Raw genomic sequence first — 21558 nt, forward strand, 5'->3', positions numbered from 1 at the left:
TTAATTTGTTTCGTTAAATCACTAATAGAGGTTGTGGCAGCATCATGACTAGATTAACTGTAGAATATCAAAGTCTTACAGCACAGTTCTTAACTTACAGTGGTAGCTGACATGCATGTGTTACATTAATTGCATGGCAAGCATGTAAGTAGGGCTAAGCTAATTCTGACACAGTCTTTTCACTCTCGGCTCATTAATGTGATTAACAAGGCCTATATTTGTTAATAAATTAATAATTTTGTTTTTCACTTTCAAAGACGGGGAGAGGGGCTCAACCTTCCCACAGGCTCAACATGCCTGACCTGCCCTCGCTGTGATTTATGGTCTTCTAATTTGAGATGCCAAGATGTTTCTTGTAATAGAAGAAGCAATAAAAGAAGCTCCTTGCTACTAGACAACAGGGTATAATGCTGTACAGGTTGTAAAGTCCTTTGAGGCAAACTTGTGATTTGTAATTTTACACTGTTTGGTGTATGTTACAATTTAAGGGATAAGATAAATGCTGGACTGCAAAGTCAGTAAAATAAGTTTAAACCAGTATTGTCCTTGGTGTCTTTCTAAAATAAATCTCATAAAATGCCAGTATAATAGTTCAAGATATAGTGTAATATGAGTTTATTGATTATTTTGCTTTGAAAGTCTTACTACTATATGTTTAACTAAGGTCATGTTCCCAACGCAAGCTTTTAGTGGACAATTACAATTCACTGCCTCAGCTTTTGCCTGGTGACACTATGTTTTCCAGTGGCACCAAATTACTCATCTAAGTTGACCCACATGTGCATAAGAGGATATGCAGACATATAATAATGAAATTGACTAGTGCTGCCTTCAAGTAGAATTCAGAAATGAGCATACAGCGTGCGTGAACTCTGCTTTCAGCCTACTTACCAAGTCATGAATATTACATCAGATGGTCTTTGAAATGGACTCATCTCATAAACATAGTAAACACACTTGAGGCACCATAAAGTCACTCCACATCAGTACATTGTCACCGTGCAGCTCCAGTGGCTCATAGATGGTTGTATCACATGAAATATGGTCTAGCTTATTGTAAAAGTATCCAGTTGCAGCTGCTTACTTTATTTGAATCTTCAGCCTGGTTAAAGATCATTTTAGAGCTCATAATTTCCCCGTGACATTACACATGCCTTCCCGTGAATCCTGTCATCCCTGTCCTTTATAGGCTTTCAAATATGGAGCAGTTGTGTAATTTAAAGCTTGCGTTAAGCCAGCGTCCCAAATGATGTGATGGTCTAACACCTCACTCCACTGAACACCTCCACTGCAGCTGTCCAACACCTTTCCTGCAGCACCAGCACAAAGTCTTAACGAATGGTACAGAGGAGACACGAGAAGTCAAAATTCCAAAGCACTCATCTGAAATTGGAAATAATCTGCATAATTTCATATGTTAAGTGTCACAAAAGTAACACTGTTATTCCTTTATGAATATGTTTTACCCTGTATTGATTTACATGCAGAGGTGGATCATATTATGGCACAGATTTGAAACTAGCCAAAACGTTACCTACAGGAAGCATGTGGAAAAGCAAGAGCTAATGCTTGAAGACCCGCGTAATTAAGATTTATAGGCTCTGACACACATCTTCACATAACATCCAAGTCATGTCTGTCTGATTCAGCAATTTAATAAGAGACCTGACCTAAATGAAGAGACCGGCATTGTGTAAAGGTAATTCATCTATTAAGTGTCTGTATGACAACTAGAGAGCATATCTGCCCTGTGCATGTGTGTGATTAACGAAAACTATCAATGGAATGAATGGAAAAAACTTTCAGGTGTGTCTGTATTGTATTTTTAATGGTTCGGCCGAAGGCTGAAGTAGTTTTAAATATTAACCTGGAATAAAATTAAGTGAGCCGGAGAAACATGAAAGATATTATTTCAACTTGGAAAGCAACTAAATTAAGAGCATCACCTTTATTATATAATTTAATTCAACAATAAACTGCAAAAATGAAGGCAAAATATTTACTGTACTAGCTGTTAACTGTAGACGTTAAACATAAAAACCTCTTGATTCAGGTGAGTTTTATTTTGAGATGTGCTGCCACAATGTTATATAATGTGATGGAATGTGTAATGGAGCTGCGGTAAATGTTGAGTTGTCTTTCATAAAATAGTCATGATGCCTAGCGTAGTATGAAAGTATTACGTGCTGTAAACCTCCTAAAAGGAAAGTAGTAGTCAGTATTCATTTGAACAACCGGGGGTCACCACTGTGAATGAAATATGGGTAATTCAGCGCTAATACGAGACGGTCTCGTGCTAAGTGTTTTTTTAATGCAGCACCACTGTGGTAGCAAGTAAAATTATGCCTTGCTTGTTAAATTGACCGTTATGGTAGGATAAGCTGCAAGTTCACAGTATGTATCTACATTAATTCTATCCAATTACCTTGCACATCAAAGAAATCTTGCAGCATTTTTTCTTTCCTTCTCATTGTATCCGTATGTGCATTATCATGTCAGTAAGACTGAAAAAAGAAAAGACCTTGGATAGGTTATACTAAAATCACTTTATTAACCTGGTGACTAACTGAAGCTGATAAAGGTTAATCTTTTTTGTTCGTCTTAATATACATTCAAGTTAATAATAATAAGTGTAATAATAACGGTAATGTATTCATACACACCCGGGATTCTGTTTTTATCTAAAATCTCCTGCTTGAAAATGGTCATATTGTATGATTTAGTGTGATTTGCTAAATGATAACAGTGATCACTGGCTTTCCACCAGGGAACCTTTGGACCCATATTTCTTGGGGATATTTCATCCCACTGGGAGATGCATGACGGGAGTGCAAAGGGAGCAAGAAGATTCATCGGCTGTATCAGGGAACTTCAGGTCAACTCAAAGGAGATTTACCTGGTGGGTGAGGCGGTGAGAGGGAGAAACATCCAGAACTGTGACCCGCCTGTGTGCCAACACCTTCCCTGTCGTAATGGAGGAACTTGTATCAGGTACTAAGGTCACCTTTTACATTAAATACCTAACTACCTTTGAACTTGAAAGTGGCTAAAATATAAAATATTGCCTCTAATGTATTTTATTTTGTAAAGTAATGCATGGCAAAACAAAAATAAACCCAGACATGAGATGAACTGCAGTTGAGCAGAACTAATCTTTCAAACAAATGTGCTTATGTTTAAAAAATACAGGCGATAAAAGAGTTGTAGAAAGAGGGACACAGTTATTGCATGTACATTTTAGACCTGCTGTTTCCAGATGCCCATGTGACCCAGTATGAAGCAGTATTGACAGGGCCAGACAGTTTATTTTAGATGTTCAGTGTCCTAGCTTATCCTGTCTACATTGACTCCGTATCAGCAGACAATCTTTGCATTCCTATCAATTAAAAAGTTTGGAAAGTCGGTACCAGTTGCATGTCAAATCCTGCTTTCTTCTATTAAAACACAAACAGGCTGTTAGAAAGACTGCAGCTTTGCAAGCTGATTATTCTCTCAGTGTTCCTGAGCTTCTAACGCTGCATTAGTTAAATATACAACACAAATAAATGTGCAATAACAGAAGTTCTGGCCAAAAGGAAACTGCCACTTTCAGCGTGATGGCGCCTGCTCTCCCTCGCTTCAAAGGACTCTGTATGAAAGGAGTCAGCCTAATAAGAAACCCAGTTTCTTCACGTTCCTGCTTAATTCAAAATGTTTAATCCATCTCCAGCGGATGACACCTTGTTTTGACTTTACATGATGTTTAATACAGATAACACATCTCCTACAGCAGTCCTTTATCTGGCACATCTTAGCATAAAGCACTGACACGGCTGCATTGGGAAAGAGTTTGCTCATAGTGATGAACCCACATCATTTCCAACCAGAGCAAGTTGCTGTTTTCAGCCAAAAAGCTTTAAAAAAAAAAAAAAAAAGAAGAACGAGAAAAACGGTTGTACTGTGCCGGTCCAGCAACACACAGCGTTAGATACTAGCTGGTGAACATACTGTAGTGGAGCATTAAGCAGCTAAAAAGCCAGATATTTCCCTCAGGAGTAGGTCGAGCAAAAAGAAAAAAGGAAAAGGAGAGTGAATATTGGACTTGGATTCATCAGCGTATTAGAAACACGACTGAATGAATGTTGCTGCTGCTGCCAAATGTGTTGCATTAACCATATCAACTGAGAGGTTTGTGCTCACAGCTTTTTCTGCCATACCCCAAATAACTAAAAACTCTGCTAATGCTTGTTAGAATGATCACTTTAGACTGGATGTTGTCATGATTAACTGTTATTACTGGCATGATTAAGCATTGAAAGCCCAGTGAAAGTAATCCCTCTAAGCTTACTTCCTTGTGCTGGGTCACAAATGTGAAGATCTGTTCTTCATTTTTATCCAGTACAGCTCATCGGACGGCCATCACACTCCACTTACCAGCAATTTTGCCTATCTTTGTAAGTCTGCATTAGCTACGAATGATGCTCTTTCACCTTTGGTTAATCCGGAAAATAGCTCCTCTAAATGTCGTCTTCATTGTGTTATGACACTATCAATTAACAGTTGCATTTATTAAACAGGAAATGAAAAAGGGCACCGTGAATATTGGGATATGAAAGGCTTGAAGAATACCAATTAAGGGCCAGTGTCATTGTGGTCACATTGGCTTGTCATGTGCAAAAGAGTGGGCCTTGCAATTATCTGCGTGATGAATATGTGTTAATGCACTATCCTCTTGCGCCACACAGCATGCAGGGGTCATCGGGAGTTCACAGAACTCTGTTCATTCTGTTAGTCGCCCTAGATTGTGCTGCCACAGTATAATAGGATGAATAAGGATTTTGATTGTGGGTTCAGGTGGGGTAATTTCAGTGCTGTTCCCCTTTTTCGTGTGGGTTTTTGTTCACTTAGGCATGTAGAAATATCAATATTAAGCCAGAGAGGATAATGGCTTGTAGCTGGTGGGCGATACATACATATTAGGTATTTAAGTGACATCAATGTGAAAAGGCAATCAGCAAGGACGATGGCCTTTTTTATTCTTCAGTGCCAGTTCTGTGATGCCTGATATCCGTGCCATTTATAAACCTCAGCTGCAGGTTGCGCAGAGCATGTCATTAGACCAACTGTAAATTGTTTCCAAAAAGCCACAGAGAGATTCACGCTCTAACCGTTGTGCTGCGCCTCAGTAACAAACATGAACGCCAGGAAAAAGAATTTCATCACAGGAAAATGTGAACACCTGCATTTAAACAGTCACAGTTAGTTATGAAATGCAACATGTCATCATCTGCTGATTAAACAATTTGATAAATATATGCTGCACAATCCCGTGTAATCCACATACAGATGTGCAGATGTGCTGGGGCCAGTTGTGGTTGTCGAGGCGGGACGAGGTTTGCACCTGGAGCTCATGTTCCTTGACGGTGAAAGTTCTGCTAGGCTGCTGATGCTGATTGTGTCTCTGTGTGCCTCTGTCTGGGCATGCAGGGAACTTTTTGTGGAAACACGTGGCAGTACCCTGTTAGGACAAGACAGCATGTACTCTGCACCTAGCAACATTCGAGTTTGTGTACATGTTGGATAAGAATGACAAATGTAAGACAAAATGTTTAATATGCCTGATGTGTATTAGGTTTTTTTAAAGGAAAAAGCATCAATAGCATAGAAATCAGGAATATTTGTACATTTATTGGTATGTAATAGTCATAGGCTAATTACATGTATGGCCTAAATCTTATAAATAAGATGTCTTATAAATAAGAGGTAACAATAATTAGCTTAGAGGTGCAAGTAAGTGGATCTTGTTACTTATGGGAGGAGCCTGGCAAACTGTGTCTGCCCATGTAGACATGAGAGTTGTATCAGTCTTCTCATGTGGGGTTGTGGTTCAGCAGGTAGAGTAGTTGTCCATAAATTGTGGGGTCAGTGGTTTGATTCCTGGCTTCTCCTGTGATATGTTGAAGTGTCCGTGTGCAAGACACTAAACCCTGTGATGCTCCCAGTGTCTGGTGTTTGAATGTGTGTGTGAATGGACAGAAGATTTGCATAAGTGCAGATCAATCATCTAACTCTAGTAAAAAAAAAAAAAAAAAACAAAGGTGGATTTTCTATTTATGTTGATGTGTTACAAATCACAAATCAGCATTAGCACTGTTCAAGAGTATTCTTTCTAACCTTAAGTCTAATACCCACTTTGTTTTAGCTCAGTTTTTGGTCTCTACCATGTTCTTAGAAAGACGTGTTGCCCTTTAGCTGCTAAATACTGTACTGTCTTACAAATTAATATAGATGCTTGCAATTCTTTATCACAATAAGTCACCTTTCGTGACATCCTCATTGAACAACAAAAAAGAATTGGCACAGAGATCACATGAGCAGATCCACATTTGCTACCGAATAGCGGACGGACATATGGTTAGTCACAAACACAGAACAGAATTCATGTAGACAGCAATACTTCTTGCTAATTGGCTGCAGCAGAGAGACAGTGCCTTGCTCATTCTGTGATGGCCCAGCTTTGGTGGCTCACAAACATCCACTTAACAGTGAATTCTCTCGATGCTCCATTTCACTGCCTGCAAGTGTTCTTCACAGAGTAAGTGAAACCAATTTAATCTTAATCAGAGTTCCAGCTATACTTGTTTCAAAGTACCTATAAAATAACTCAAGGTCCAGAATACAATTATTTTAATTCACCATGAGAAACAAATCCTATCATCCTGTGTGCAATTGCAGTCCCTAAGGAATATGTCCTGAGAAAACATGCTCATTACGGAGTTTATTGAATTTGTGTCTTTGAATTTTGGAGGACAACTGCATTCAAAACAACTGTGAGAGTGTTTTTTTTTTTTATTTCTTTTTTTAGCCAAATTGTTTATTTTTATACACATGGACATTTCCTTGCTAAAAAATGAGTTTCTGTATTACCTTGACACGCTTAGAAGAAATATGGTTATTAAAATGACTTGGCGACAAGTAGCTGATAACTTGATATGAAAATAGGAACAGGAACAAGAAATTATTAATTAATTAGAATACTTATTTGTTTTTACAGTGAAATGCAACAGAAGGAGAACATTTAGGTTGAGACAGTTCAATTTGGGAACATTGTCTCACATTTATGTTATTCCATAGATATAATGCAATGCTTATATAATATATAATGCTATGTTTTGATGAGAGATGAGAGCACGATCACTGCAAGTGGGGGACAAGAGTTGTGTGGAAATATGTCAGACACTCTCCTCCGTCAAAGGAACAGACAGGTCTGGAATCAAGGGAAAATAATGGGAAATTGTTACACAACTTTCTCAGGCACAGGCGCATTGCATTTAGTGTTTATTACAGGACAGTACTCTGGAAGTTCTTCTAAAGATCTAGTACACCATGGGTTTAGGAATGTGAACCACTTGAATAAATACAGTGACACGTCTGAAAAGTGTGGAGTCTAAGCATGTGAACATACTTTAAAAATATTACCGAGAAGCACAGCTTTCTGCAGAGTTCAGTACATCCTAGGTTGGACCATAGAAGTATTGTTTAATCCCTTGAGAAAAGTTTCCTCCTGCTTTATGCCTCCTATCTATACAGTTTTTATTTCAAGTATCATCTAAAGTATACTTTTCTATGGCAGTATGTTTCAAAAGACTCTGTGATGGAGCCTTAACAGACATCACCCTTCTTCTCCGCCAAGGAAATGTTTGCAAGGGTGCCTGGAAGAGGTCAGAGAAATATCGAACAGCCGTCTGCTCAAACAGGAGCTTGAGTGAAGGCGTACACCAGGTGAATGCCACGTGTAAATTCCACTTCATCCCTTCGCTCGTGTTGAAATTCAGATGACAAATAATTGAGTGAAGAACAAGTTGTCTTTTAAATCATTTCCCCTCCCATCCACCAAGAATCATAGTGTCTGTGTCGTGAAGGTGTCCAATTGGCTGTTTACAACACTGGAGACCAAATGGTGTTTCAGTACCAAAGCAGAGCCTTTCTATAAATAATATTTTCTAAACCCAGTTGCCCTTTTATTTTAACTAACGATGAAGTGGGCTAAATGCTTTCATCCGAAGAACTGACGACTGCCACGGCAGCGGAGCCTCATCAGTGCCTTAATGTAGAATTGTATTTGCATACCAACAAGCACTTGAAAAGAAGTGTTCTGTAAATAACTTACAGAGGGATGAAATTTGAAACGTGCATCTGGCCGCACAGCTTATTGTTCTAGTTGACAGGGATATCCGGAGCTAACCGGTCAATTATTCATTATTTTATCTGGTAGTCATTAGATTAAAAATGTAGCACTCTGTAATAATTTATGCAGTCTGTGTGCTGTAGCAGAGTAATCTTTGAATGGCGAGAGATATGGCAGCTACCAACTTTATGCATTTGTGATGAACATATTCAAATTAGTCTGCAAACATTACAACAATTTTGTAATCAAAGTGATTGCCTCAGGCAAATTAAAATAACCTTTTGTCACCCCACACATCAAGTTTTTGATTAGGCCAATTAAAACTCAAGTGTTTTCAACCGCACTCCTTCCCCTCTTCTGTCTACGCCTTACCTTTGTGGAGCCTGAAATATCTGCTGTCTGTTTTTAGTGCTAATTTAGCAGTTCATTTTTAATGCTTTATCTTCCGTTAAATTACTGTACATGTGATTTGGTTCTTGAATTTGGCCGAGCTATTGTAAGCATATATATTTTTTATTCACTTACATTCATAAGTGGATCTGGTGTATAAAGGGATAATGAATTATAATATACTAAAAAAAATAGATATAAAAATCAATATCCGCTTACAGTGACACTATACTGTGTTATAAACCATTTGTTATATTTTTATTTATAGTAGTGGTAGTAGACATGACGCTAAAATGTTGTATCTAGTTGCATCTTTTGCAAACTCCATGCTGTTAATTGTAAGCTGCTTTCAACACTTCTAAATAGAAATGCTATTTACCCAGTAACTGTCTACATAGGGGAAAGTACAGTACTCTAGCCTACTAATTAAACTAAACATGATCTAATGTTCTAACCAGTCTGTACTATCTATTTGTAAAGCGATCTGGATTTACATTTACGTTTGTGTAATGAATTATTTCATAGTTTAATTTATGCATCCATCCATCCATGCATGGCTCCGGAGCTTTTGAAGCCCTCGATAAGTTGCCAGTCCGTCACAGCAACAGACAGACAAACATATTCACACTTACATTTCACACTTCAATCAATTTAGAGTCTGCAATTCACCGAACCTGCATGGGTTTTTTGACTGTGGGAGGAAACTGGAGCATCTGGAGGAAAACCCACGCATAGTGTGTGTGTGTGTGTGTGTGTGTGTGTGTGTGTGTATGTGTGTGTGTGTGTGTGTGTGTGTGTGTGTCACCAACACTGAAACACAAACCTGACAGCGCAAAGGACAAATTAGCAGCACTCAAAGCCCTGAAACATGGAATCTCCACCAGGAGGTGCTCCATTAAATATTTGATTCTTCCTCCTGCCAGTTGTCAAATGACAATGCCTGTTCTGTTCTGTTCTGTTCTGCGCATGACAATTTCCATCTGTGAATGCTCTCTTGCAAATGATGTTCGCAATTAGCACAGATGTGTGGGAAGGCGGATTTTTCATTGCACCTTAAAATGTCTCAAAACTGACATCAACAGCCTGTTAAATATTATACACCAGATATATTTACTGCATTAGACATCCTTTGTACTTCAACACAGTCATATCTAACGATACTCAACTCCAGTGACAGAATGTAAATATTTAATTTCAAGAAGCCGCTTTTTCAAGGAACAAAATACATTCTGCAGTGCTGCTGCTCAAAACACATTATTAATTTAAAGATTTGAAACCTCACCAATGCTTCCTCTATTTGATATTATATCTTTCAAAGCTGTGCACATCTTAGGCCATTTTATAATCCCTGTCTGGTTATTACTTTGGATGCTGGATCTTCGCTCTCTTCATGTTTCTTTGATTCATGCGCTTGTGAATCGAGGAAAAAATGGAAAATCCGGTGCAATTTCTGTGTTTTGTTTTTGATTTTTTGTTGTTTTTGACATGTTGCTAATTACCTGCTCTCTGTTGTTATTTATCAAGGTGTGTGCTTCACATATTTTAGGATGTGTGAATGTCTGCCTCTGTCATACCAACGAAGATAAATTAGCCCATAACTACACTGTTATTTTTCTTCACCACTATCTGCACTTTCACTCAGACGCTTGTGTTTTCGGCAGATCTCATATATCACACGTATTCCATCAGCCTGGACACTTTTTCTCGTAAAAAACATCTTTTCAGATCTTCCACGCATTACCGGTTGGCTTATTGCATCCTCGCCCCTCTCCCTGTGTGTTCAGCATGCCGCTGAGTGAGCTTGTAAAAGCATCTCGGACATGTTGCTGCGTGTGTCACGGTCCATTTTCACCTCTAGCCTAATGATGTCTCCCTCTATGTGTACACATTTAGCGACGCTGAGGACTGGTTCTGTGAGTGCCCCCCGCTCTACACGGGCCGGCTGTGCCAGTTCCATGCCTGTGCGCGTAACCCCTGCGGCCACGGAGCCACGTGCATCCCAAAGTCGCCATTGGAGGCAGTATGTCTCTGCCCCTACGGGAGACAAGGTCTACTGTGTGACGAACGTAAGTGCTACAAAGAACAGCTACACACATCAGTGCAGTGTAGATTTAGCAGCTTTATAAAGAGACTGATCTGCAAACAGTTGGTGAATGAGAGCCTTGAGCAGTCGGCGGAATGAGAGCCTGTTGTTAAGCAAAGGGATTAATGAAACCAAATTGTGCTGAGAAGGCAGAAACATCTTCCTCCAGCAATAGAGCCAGATAATCTGAGTACAACTCACGGCTGCTTTGCTGACTATTTCAAAAGGTTTTTTTTTTTTTTTTTTTTAGTTCATAAAATCATATTTCGCAGCAACTGTATTTTCAGTTGTTCAGTTCAGTTCACTACTTTTAACTTTTCTTCACATTTTTTTTTTCCTTTCTTAAAATGTCAGGCATCTTCCGTATCTTAGCAGGGTGTTGATGCGCTCTCCTATTCCCCAACAACTTTAATAAGCTACCTCGTTGTCACTTCTGTCTCTGTAGTCTCTTATTTTCCCATTCATTATAGGATTCCATATAACACAATGACCTGGTGTGTGTTCGCTTTCTAATGAAGCTATAAAAAGTTATTGATGAGCATCATAAAGCGCTGACCGATAACACTTCCTGAGCTGTTAGCATTTGACCCCGGTAATTAGAAATTAGATATATATATATATATATATTCTTCAGTCACAGAAAGCATTTGACTTTTACTAAATGTATTCAGAAGAACCTAAAAAGAAAATCCAGCAAATAGAAAATGTGTTGTGTTCTTAGATTTTTCCAAACCAAGAGGAAGGCTTCACAGGATGTGGTTCTCAGAAACACAGGGTTTTGTTTGACTAAACTGGCTGTAGCAGCAGCAGGGTGCTTGGCACATTAGTCGCTCAGCCATGCCACAGCCTCTGTCAGACTCTCAGCACGCATGGCAGACAGAGTAATCTAAGCCTCTAGCATCACATGACTATATGGTGAACGTTTGAGTTTTAATCCTGATAGAATTTAATAAGATTTGAATGAGAACTGATTATTTGTTTTTTATTTTTTTGCCACCAGGAAACATGAACAGCACATGCTTTTGTTATATTTTCAGCTCTTCACGGTTACCTTGTGCACTCACGTAGGTAAGGTAGGTGTAGGAAAAGCAGGAAATGGAGGAAAAGGAAGACTAGGAAGTGCTGCTGATGTTGATGCCTCAAGAGTTTTGTTCATGAAACATTAATGGATATTTAAGATGACTTCACTCAGAATTATTAATGGTCTACCTTTGTGCACAAGTTGCCCATACCTGCTGTTTAAGATTCGTTGTTGGAATTAATAGAGAGAAACCACTGAAGACCGTACACCTTATGTGAAATAGAAGCATGACTATTATCAATCATAGTTTATCTTCTCTGTCTTAAAGGACTTCACCGATTTTTGAACTTGTGTGCTGTGTTTCTAATTTTGGGATTGCGTGCATATGAAGGGTATTAAACTTCCCTCTGTCTTCGCTCTTTTAAAATATCTCTGATGCTAGCTGAAAAGGTGCTCCAGACGACATCGACACTTCATCAGTTCAGTTGATGTCACATAGAGGTGTTCTGGAGGAGGAGGTCATCCTGCACTACAACCTCCGTAGTATGAGCAACCAAATGACTTTGTCTGAACTGAAAAACTCCTGGAGATGACATCAACTGGAGCGTTTTTTTTTTTTTTTTCACCTTGAGTTTAAATACCTCTCATGCACATGCTCTCTGAACTACCTCTATAGGAATCAAGTTGAAAATCAGTGAAGTTGCTCTTTACATATCAGAAAAAAACAACGGCTAATTGCAGATATATGGTTTTGATGTGAGATGTGAGAATTTCTGTGCTCGTACTCGAACATTCAGCATCAGCATCTCAGATGGTATTGATTTAGTGAAGTTACTGTTAACCTTGAATTGTTCTGAGATGAAAAAGAACATAATAACATACTGTATACACTATCTCTACCTCAGGAGATGTGTCGCTGTGGCAGCTAAGGCTTACATGCAGTTTTTGTCAGAAGGCATTTCACTACCTGGTGCTGCGTGTCGTTGTGTTTTCCTTTTGCTGCTCCTGTTGGTTTTTTCTATATTATACAGATACCCAGAAAAGTGGAAACGGTATGTAATATTATTTGGCAGAGTGTGGTGTTAAAATCGTGGCTGCATTTCATGGAGACAGGCATTAAACTTCTTTGTTAATAGTATGTTTTGTGACCACTAGTCACCTTTACTAGCACTGAGCAGTATTTCAGAAACTATAAGCAGGAACACGTTACCGTGTACCAATAAACATGAGTGATTTCTGCTGAGATTGTCTTTATTTGTATACACAGCACATGCCACATGGCTGAGAGTAAGCGAGTAGTCCGTAATTCACGAATATAGTCATTGCACTCGCTACATCCTATGAGTTACTGTGGACCTTTGTGATTTGGGTGCATCCTGTTTAGCACGCCCAAAGGTAACTGATAGTAGATTAAATGCACTCAAGCATGCAAAATCAAATGAACTGCACATCTAGTGCCACTTCTGTGTGTAACTGATGATGTTCGGTTTGTTGAAAAGGAGTGATGACCTAACTGCAGGAGGTCCCTTTATTCTGAAATCATAGTTGGGAATGTTTCTGTGTGATAACATCTACAGTCTGGCACTTGAACATTTATTTATCTTAAGTACAAAGAAAAAAATGTCAATTTTTCCCTGACAAACCTAATTGCGTTTTTTAAGTATAAACACATTTTGAGTTTAATGCCTGCAACACACTCAAGCATGTTTTTCCTTTCATGCTACTGCATAATTTGGAGTGGGAAACTATTTGTTGCAGTTGTATAAGCCGAACATTTGTACATTATTGCTGTATACAAGACTTCAACTGCTCAACTTTCTGTGGTTGTCGTGTGATTGTCCTCTTCGTGATGCACCATACATTTTCAACTGGAGACAGATCTCGTCTGCAGGCAGGCCAGTCAAGCACGGCAACACTCTGGGTCCATGAAGCCAGGATCCTATAGCACAAGCAGAATGGGGCCTAGCATTGTCCTGCGGAAATATCCTGGGAAAATGCGTTGCCTTGATGGCAGCATATGTCTCTCTAAAATCCCAATATATGTAGTGCCTTCACTCATACGCCAGTCACCCATGATGCACCCTCATACCATGACAGATGCTGTCTTTTGTATTTTACGCTGATAACCGTCTGGATGATCTTTTTCATTTTTGCCATAGAGAATCCGACATCCACCTGAAAAAGCTGAAACATGGACTGAAACGCGTTCCCACTGACTTTCAGTCCACCTGACATGAGCTCAGGCACAGAGAGCTCAGTATTTCTGAAGTGATGTATGGTTTTCTCCTTGCGGAATATAGTTGTGTGTTGCTTACATGGATGCACTGGTTGCAGCGCTGACTTTTTTCCAAAGTACTCTTGAGCCTGTATGGCTATACATGTGAACTCACGTTCAACAATGGTGTTTGCCTTTTATGCACTGAGATTTCCCCAGAGTCACAGATTTTAGTATTATTACTATTATTATTTTACAATAATGTCCTGTAGATGGTGAAATACCTCAATTATTTGCAAATTATTGAGCAATATATATTTTTTCAATTGACAATTTGCTTATTAATACAAAATGGTGAGCCACTGCTCTTCATAGCCAGTGGTGATACCCTCAGCTGCTACCATTTAAGCTGCTTAACCTGCTGGATTGGCTGAAAAATGTATTACTTTCATTTTGGTTTGTACAAAACTAGGATCAAGTTAAGCCTTACAATACAACAAGCAAAGCAACATTACAAACTGTGCTCTCAAAAGAAATAGAAGTTCATTCTGTTGTGACAATATCAAAAAATCATTTTTGATGTCATTTTTTTAAATGAATTCCTAATCATCTAAAATGTGTTAATATTAATTAATTCAGATGCTTCATTTGGACTCACTTGTATGATCAATTTAAACATATCATAGTTAAAACAAATAAGCTGTCATTGTAATGCTGTGGCCATTTAATGAAACAATAAGCAAATGTGACTTTGCCAGACAAGAGATGATAATAGAAGCATTTGCAGCTTTATTAATAATTTATCAACCAAACAGAGCTGAGACCAGTCGCAGAAGGGAGCCCTGAGCCACTCTTAGCCATCGCCTGGGGCTGCACGATAATATGCAAGGTGTTACCAGTGAAGAAGGGCAGTTTTATGTTTGAATCCTCACTGATGTGTTTAAAAAAAAAAAAAATCTGCAGCATGTAATTTTGAATGAGCGTGGGGAAATGTACGTTGAGTCCCCTGTGTAAAATCAAGTAGATGGGTATGCTGAGATGGAATACAAGAGAGGGCATTATTGAACCAACCATGCATTCTGAATAAGTAAACTTGAGATTGTAATTGAATCACTGGGATTATTGTGCTACCCTTGTGAACACTGGGTATGAACCAATGCTTTCTTGCTAGAACCCTTCCTAAACAGCTACTAATGAAAATAGAATAGGACTGAAGAGGTGATAGTATTTGAAAACAGGTCATCATCTAATAGCATTCACAAAAGAAAAGAATTCACCAACCACTGGTATGTAGTGTGTAGCAATAGTGCCATCTTTTGGTAACCCGTGAAGGAGCTGAAGAATCCGACTCACACAATGTACATGAGCTTACCACACAGCTCTAATAGGCCCAGGATCAGTTTACACAAGTCACATTTTAACACAGATAACTGTGTCTGTTCTGCAGCCATCAGCGTAACTCGTGCCAGATTCAGCGGAAGTGGTGAGTTTGGTTACACCTCCTTCGTGGCTTATTCCTCCATCCCGAACCTCAGTTTCTTCTACGAGTTCAAACTGAAATTCACCCTGGCCAACAATTCATCTGCTGCGAAAGACAACCTGATCCTGTTCGCTGGGCATAAAGGACGAGGTGACCAGACACACACACACACACACACATACACACAGAGTAATTTAAAATCATTCTTCGAGTGAAAGAAGAAGAGGAAACAACTCTGAGAAGTCTGTTCAGTTAGATTTTACTAGTCAAACGTCATTAAGGGTTTCAAAAGGCACACTGTTGCCGTTTTGAGGGGTATCACCCACTGTGTATGCTAATGTGATATCTAATGAATTTCCATTCTCCTCTGAGATCCTTCTAATCAAAGGATACCCTAAGGATTTTCTGTCTTGGCAGATTTTGAGACATTAATAATGAGTCTTCCTGTTGTCCAGCAATTAGTTGATTTCCAGCTAAACGATTATTGTTCCCGACTTTCAAAAGGAGCATGTTGGCTCTGCTGAGATAAAATGAACATGTGAGGCAAACATCTCAGAAGTATTAGTGGTAATTGCATTAAACAGACTTTGAGGCGTAGGTGCGCTATGATGCTGACAGCAGCCGCCATGTTAAATTAGGATCTCCTATCTGTGGGGTCAGGTTCGGTGGCAGGTAACCGCCATGTCATTGTCACCAGCATATTTCATCAAAAGAGGAGGAGAAAAAAAAAAAACCCACAAGATCTTGAGGATCTTCTGCACTTGTTTTCTCTTGAGAGTACAATTCATCAAGGTGGAGGCAAAACAAAACAGGAGCAACATGAATAATGAAACACTTGTCAGGAGAGCGAGCAACACTTTTGGAAATGGTACAAATTCAAAGGCACGAAATGAGAATAGATGAAATGTGAGCATGATAATTGGACTAATGAAGCAGCATCTTTGATCACCCACGACCAAGGGTTGATTCTTTGATTTGACTGATCTGAAGAGAATTAAGTAAATAAATAAAAACCAGACAAAACATGTAAAACATTAGAAACAAAGCAAAATGCCATGCTAATGGGAAAACTCTGCGTACTTTACAGATAGCGACGGAGACGACTTCCTCGTGTTGGGACTGCGGAATGGCAGAGTTGTGCACAGATTCAACCTCGGCTCAGGTGTGGCGAGCATCGTCAGCGATCGACTGAACCATCAAATCAGCATTCACACTGTTACATTTGGAAGGTCCAAGAAAACAGGATGGCTGAAGGTGAATTGATGCTTTGGTGTATAGATGTGTTGATGGGTGATAAATTGAAGGAAGCCAACTAGTAAAATAAGCCATTAGAACAGCCCCAGTGGATAATATATAATATATATTTATAAGAATTTTGTAACTTTTATTTTTATTTTTACTGAAAAAGACAAAATACTTGTCTTGAACTACTGAATGAAAATACGTACTAACAGATTATTTCAACTCAGTGATCAGGTACAGTAGAAGAGGATTTTGGTGTCATCCAAGTGTTGTAGAAACCTTTAGGAAGCCTGAGATGCTTGACAAATTTAGTGTGGTCAGGGGCAAAAGTTGGTGTTTAATAAGTGAGCACAGACTCAGTAACTCAGTGATCGATGTGAGGTCATGCATTTTGTCACCTGTGGCAAATTTTTAAATTAATTGTGCTCCCACGCTGACGCCTAGAGATGTAAGACTTTAGTTTGAGCATTGACATTTTACTGTGTCTTTCTCAGGTTGACGGACAGCGTAACAGGACAGGATCGTCTCCAGGGACCCTGGTGGGCCTCAATGTTTTCAACCAGCTTTTTGTAGGTGGATATAATGAGTACACCCCTGAACTGCTGCCACTGGGCTCCAGGTTCCGTCAAGGCTTTCAGGGTAAGACTCCTACGGCTTTATTACGAACCCAATACTGCTGTCTGCAGTAGCAGCACCGGGGGCTTGGAGTTTCTCTCAGGACCTCTGTGTTTGTAAGCAGAGGGGAAGGTGTATACTGAAAAGGGAGTTGCAGGCTTGGACTGTGTACGAGGCCAGGACAGAGCTCGGAGGTTGATTGTATCTGCAGCCTTTAATCACTTCACACCCGGTATAAATTTGTGATGTGTGCAAATCCATTGCAGGGCTGATAAGTCACTTGAACAAGGGTACCATACAAATAATCTTTGTCATCATCAGCATCATTTATGCTTTCTCTCTGGTGACCCCGTGTAGGACTGCATTCTGGAGAGCATTCATTGTGCCTGTTAATGTGCGGAGCTGTAGAACAAAATTGCCATAACCATAATAATGACAAGAGCTATGAATATCATCATAACCATATTCAACAGTCTCTGCACCCCAGCATTGAAGCTCGTTATTATAAAATGTCATGGCAGATCCATTTAAGGCGAACAAGAGCTTTTTCTGTATAAAGACTGGAGCAATTTTGTGTGTTTACTCATTTTATCATCACATAATTCATTTTTCTGCCAACCGAACGCACCCTCAAAAATCAGATCAAGTATGGTAAAGGATCAGTTTGCCCATGTTGTATCAGGCTGTCATAGTCCCCCTGTATTGGTAAGCACTACCTCAGCCAGGCGACACTGGTGGAACCATAACCTTCCTTCTCAGGATGTAATGAGAACTCATGAGCGTCTAATCAGATCTGTGTGACCTTCCTCGAGCCCTAATCATGATGGCTGGCAGTGAACACACTGATAATGCACTTCACTCCCAGTTATCAACAGATCCACACTCCCCTGTGGAAAGGTGGCAGAGGAGCCACTGTGGCTGCGGAAAAAAAGACCAAGAAGAAATATAGAAGAAGAAAAAAACAAAATCAGTTACTCAGTTAAAGCTGTTGATCAAATAACAAGAAACTGGGAAGTTAGTTTATCAGGTTTGTCTATTTAAAACTAATTTCATGCTGTTTTCATGAGCATTTTTTTTTATTGGAGCTGCTAAAATGTCTTGAGGGTCATTTCTTTTTTAACCACTGTGTTTTTTTTTTCTTCTAGTTTTATTAAAGACTGCTGTAGGGACTTAGTGGAAAATATCATTCTGAAACAATCTGACAGCTTCCTGCACGTCTCTGGGATGTATCATTGCTAGACTTATCTCCCTAGGTTTCTTGGATCTCTTACAAGAGTCCGCTTGTGTAGCTAAAACAAAAATAAACCAGCTTTTATAATCTTCCTTAAGAATCTGCTTTGCTTTTCGGCGGGGCCTATGTTTGCAGCACCGCAACCATCACTCGAGTCTGCCAAGTAGACAGCATCATGCCATGAATATTCATGAATGAGCATGACATTTCCCCTGCATCCTGTTAATGCCAGTGACTAATGCAGCAGAGAGAAAAGGAGTCTGCATGTGCAGATGACTACAAGGCTTGTGCTCAGGCCTTGTATTTATTGAGGGCCCTGTACTCTGCAGGTACAGGCCAAAGCAAATATTGTCTTGATCAAATTGAATTATGAAAGCAAAACGCAAATAGGATGAGGGAGATGCATGACGACAGGAGGGAACCGCAGACTGCAGAGATGTATATGTTATCCATATAAATTCAAGGGTTACTGAAGACAAGCAGATTCAAGTATGTGTCCTTATGTAAACAGACATCAAACATTGCACCTAATGGTGTCCTTTTTACTGGCCTTATTGGAGTAGGAAACCAATTCATCACATTTTAATGTGCACTCTTTTGACCACTATTCAAGAAAAATAAAAGATGGCGTTTCCTCTGAATCCACTATCACAGGCTGCATTTTTGATGTGCAGTTTCGCACAAGAAGAGACGGAAAGTTCCAAATACTGGGACAGCCTGCGGGACGTCCAGCCTTCGGGCGCAGTGTGGGCCAGTGTGGAGTCACGCCCTGTGTTCATGTTCACTGCAGAAACGGAGGGACATGTGTGGACTCTGGCTCATCTGTGTAGTAAGTGTGTGTGTGTGTGTGTGTGGGGGGGGGGGGGGGGGGGGGGGGGGTAAAAAACTTGGATTCATTTTCTCATTATTTACAGCATAATGATTCCACCAACGTATTATTGTCGAGTGCAAGCACACAACAGCTGAACGTTGTATTGTCCCAAATGTGTTGTGACTAGACGGCGATAACACTACAATCAGTTACACTGTGCAAGTATAGTGAAAGGAAATGGGTGTCTACAAGCTTTTCACAGCGTCTGACTGTGTCCGTCTGCAGTTGCCAGTGCCCATTTGGATGGAAGGGAGCACTCTGTTCAGAGACCGTGTCTGTGTGTGATGTCGAGCACAGTCCCCCTCCCCTGTGTGCCCACGGCTCCACCTGCATCCCTCTCCCAAATGGATATACCTGCCAGTGTCCCCTGGGGACTGCAGGGCTCTACTGCGAGAAAGGTCACATCATTGAACCCCTAACTGTATCCCCACGCGTGTTTTTTGTATTTATTTAATCCAACCTTAACTGCTTTATTGTTTTGCGTGTTCAGCCGTGACCATCAGTGATCCCTTCTTCAGTGGGAACCAGTCGTCGTGGATGTCATTCCCACTTCAGAGTATCAGACACAGGACTGTTCTGCAGCTGCAGTTCCAGCCTTTATCACCTGATGGCATCCTTGTCTACGCTGCACAGCATCTCAGTGCCAGAGCTGGTGAGGACATCTTCATTTTAAATGATCTGTGTTCACATTTTCTGTCTGTGTTCTGCCACTGTGGCTCACAATCAGTCACTGAACTATTCAAATGCATCCCTGTTGACTGGATGATAAAATGCCGTTTCAGATCACCTTCCACGACTCTGTGATTAATATTTTGATTTTTAAATAGTCCAAGAGCTAAACTGGGTTCACTGGCATAACCATTTGTCATGTGCAGTGTAAAGACACCCACCAAAACAACAGTGATCTTACCAAAATAACTAAAAATGTACTTTCTCGCCTCCTGCAGTTGTTCCAGTTGTTGTTTAAATCATTGAAACATCTTCAAGCATTTGTTAACATCTTTCCTTGTCCTGTAGGAGACTTCTTCTGCCTCTCATTGACATCTGGGTTTGTCCAGCTGCGGTACAATCTGGGGGACGGAACCCATGTCCTTCAGTCTGCTGAGCGAGTGAACTCGCGTGGCAGCACCTGGCACACGGTGAAGGCCGGCCGGATTGGTCACCGAGGCTTCCTCAGTCTGGATAATAAGGAGGTTAAAGAGAATGTGACTGAAGGTATGACCACCCTTGATCTTGCTACAGACATCTTTGTCGGAGGCGTGTCCACTCTGAGCTCAGTCTCCCCAGATGCAACTGAAGAGGAGCCGGTCGGCTTCACTGGTGGCCTGAGAGAACTTATACTCAACGGTCAAGAGTTTGAGTTAACGGAGGTGGGGGCAGTAAGTGGAGCAAACGTAGGAGACTGGGATGGGACAGCCTGTGGGTACAAGGTATGTCAAAATGGCGGCCGCTGCAGGGCAACAGGAAGTGACTCATTTGCGTGTATATGCCCACCGTCATGGACAGGCTCTGTGTGTAACCAGTCTGTTAGCTGTGCAAACAATATCTGCAGACGCGGCTCTTTATGTGCTCCATCCAGTGCCACCTCATACCGCTGCATATGTCCCTTAGGATGGGGAGGGAGGCACTGCGACACAGAAGTATCCAGAGACACTCTCAAGTTTGTGGGAAACTCCTATGTGAAATACTCAGACCCGAGGCATAACACAAGAAATTTAAAGTACACAAAGATTTCTTTCAGCTTCCGCACGAGCTCACATGACAGTTTGATGGTGTGGATGGGAAAGGCCGAACACGAAGATGACGACTACCTCGCCGTCGGACTCGAGAGCAGCCATCTCAAAATTGCAGTCAATCTTGGCGAGAGACTTTCCCCCCCATTAACTCTGAGAAATCTCACACTGTGCTGCAACAAATGGCATAACGTTTCCGTGTCTTTAAACGGCACGATTATTCAGGTGTTCCTGAACAGAAAGAGGATCCTCTTTGAAGACGTGGATCCATTCGAGCGTTATGTGGCCTTAAACTATGGGGGTCAGTTTTATTTTGGAGGATTTGAATTATACAGAAATGTATCGATGGTGACATCTGAGTTGTTCCTAAAGGGCTTTGAAGGAGATCTCAGAAATGTTTATTTGTTTGAAGATACAAAGCCGCTGGCATTTCTCAAAAATAGTGAGGGTTTTAATGTTTATGAGGGCAATGATTAGTCAAACATACAAATTAGTTACATGCTATAGTTA

General features: G+C 40.3%; 1 protein-coding gene across 1 annotated transcript in view; it reads left to right on the forward strand.

Annotated features, from left to right (window-relative positions):
- Positions 1 to 21525, forward strand: part of eys (eyes shut homolog) — a 124304-nt gene extending 102779 nt beyond the window's left edge. Inside the window, exons 42-50 of the mRNA XM_026355998.1 lie at positions 2768 to 2991; positions 10451 to 10623; positions 15324 to 15506; positions 16444 to 16610; positions 17093 to 17237; positions 19099 to 19273; positions 19541 to 19713; positions 19806 to 19967; positions 20333 to 21525. Of these exons, the coding sequence (XP_026211783.1) occupies positions 2768 to 2991; positions 10451 to 10623; positions 15324 to 15506; positions 16444 to 16610; positions 17093 to 17237; positions 19099 to 19273; positions 19541 to 19713; positions 19806 to 19967; positions 20333 to 21525 (2595 nt within the window). The remainder of the gene's footprint in view (positions 1 to 2767; positions 2992 to 10450; positions 10624 to 15323; positions 15507 to 16443; positions 16611 to 17092; positions 17238 to 19098; positions 19274 to 19540; positions 19714 to 19805; positions 19968 to 20332) is intronic.
- Positions 21526 to 21558: the final 33 nt, after the last annotated feature.

This window comes from Anabas testudineus, chromosome 15 (assembly GCF_900324465.2).
Source record: "Anabas testudineus chromosome 15, fAnaTes1.2, whole genome shotgun sequence".
In the NCBI taxonomy this organism is placed as follows: Eukaryota; Metazoa; Chordata; class Actinopteri; order Anabantiformes; family Anabantidae; genus Anabas; species Anabas testudineus.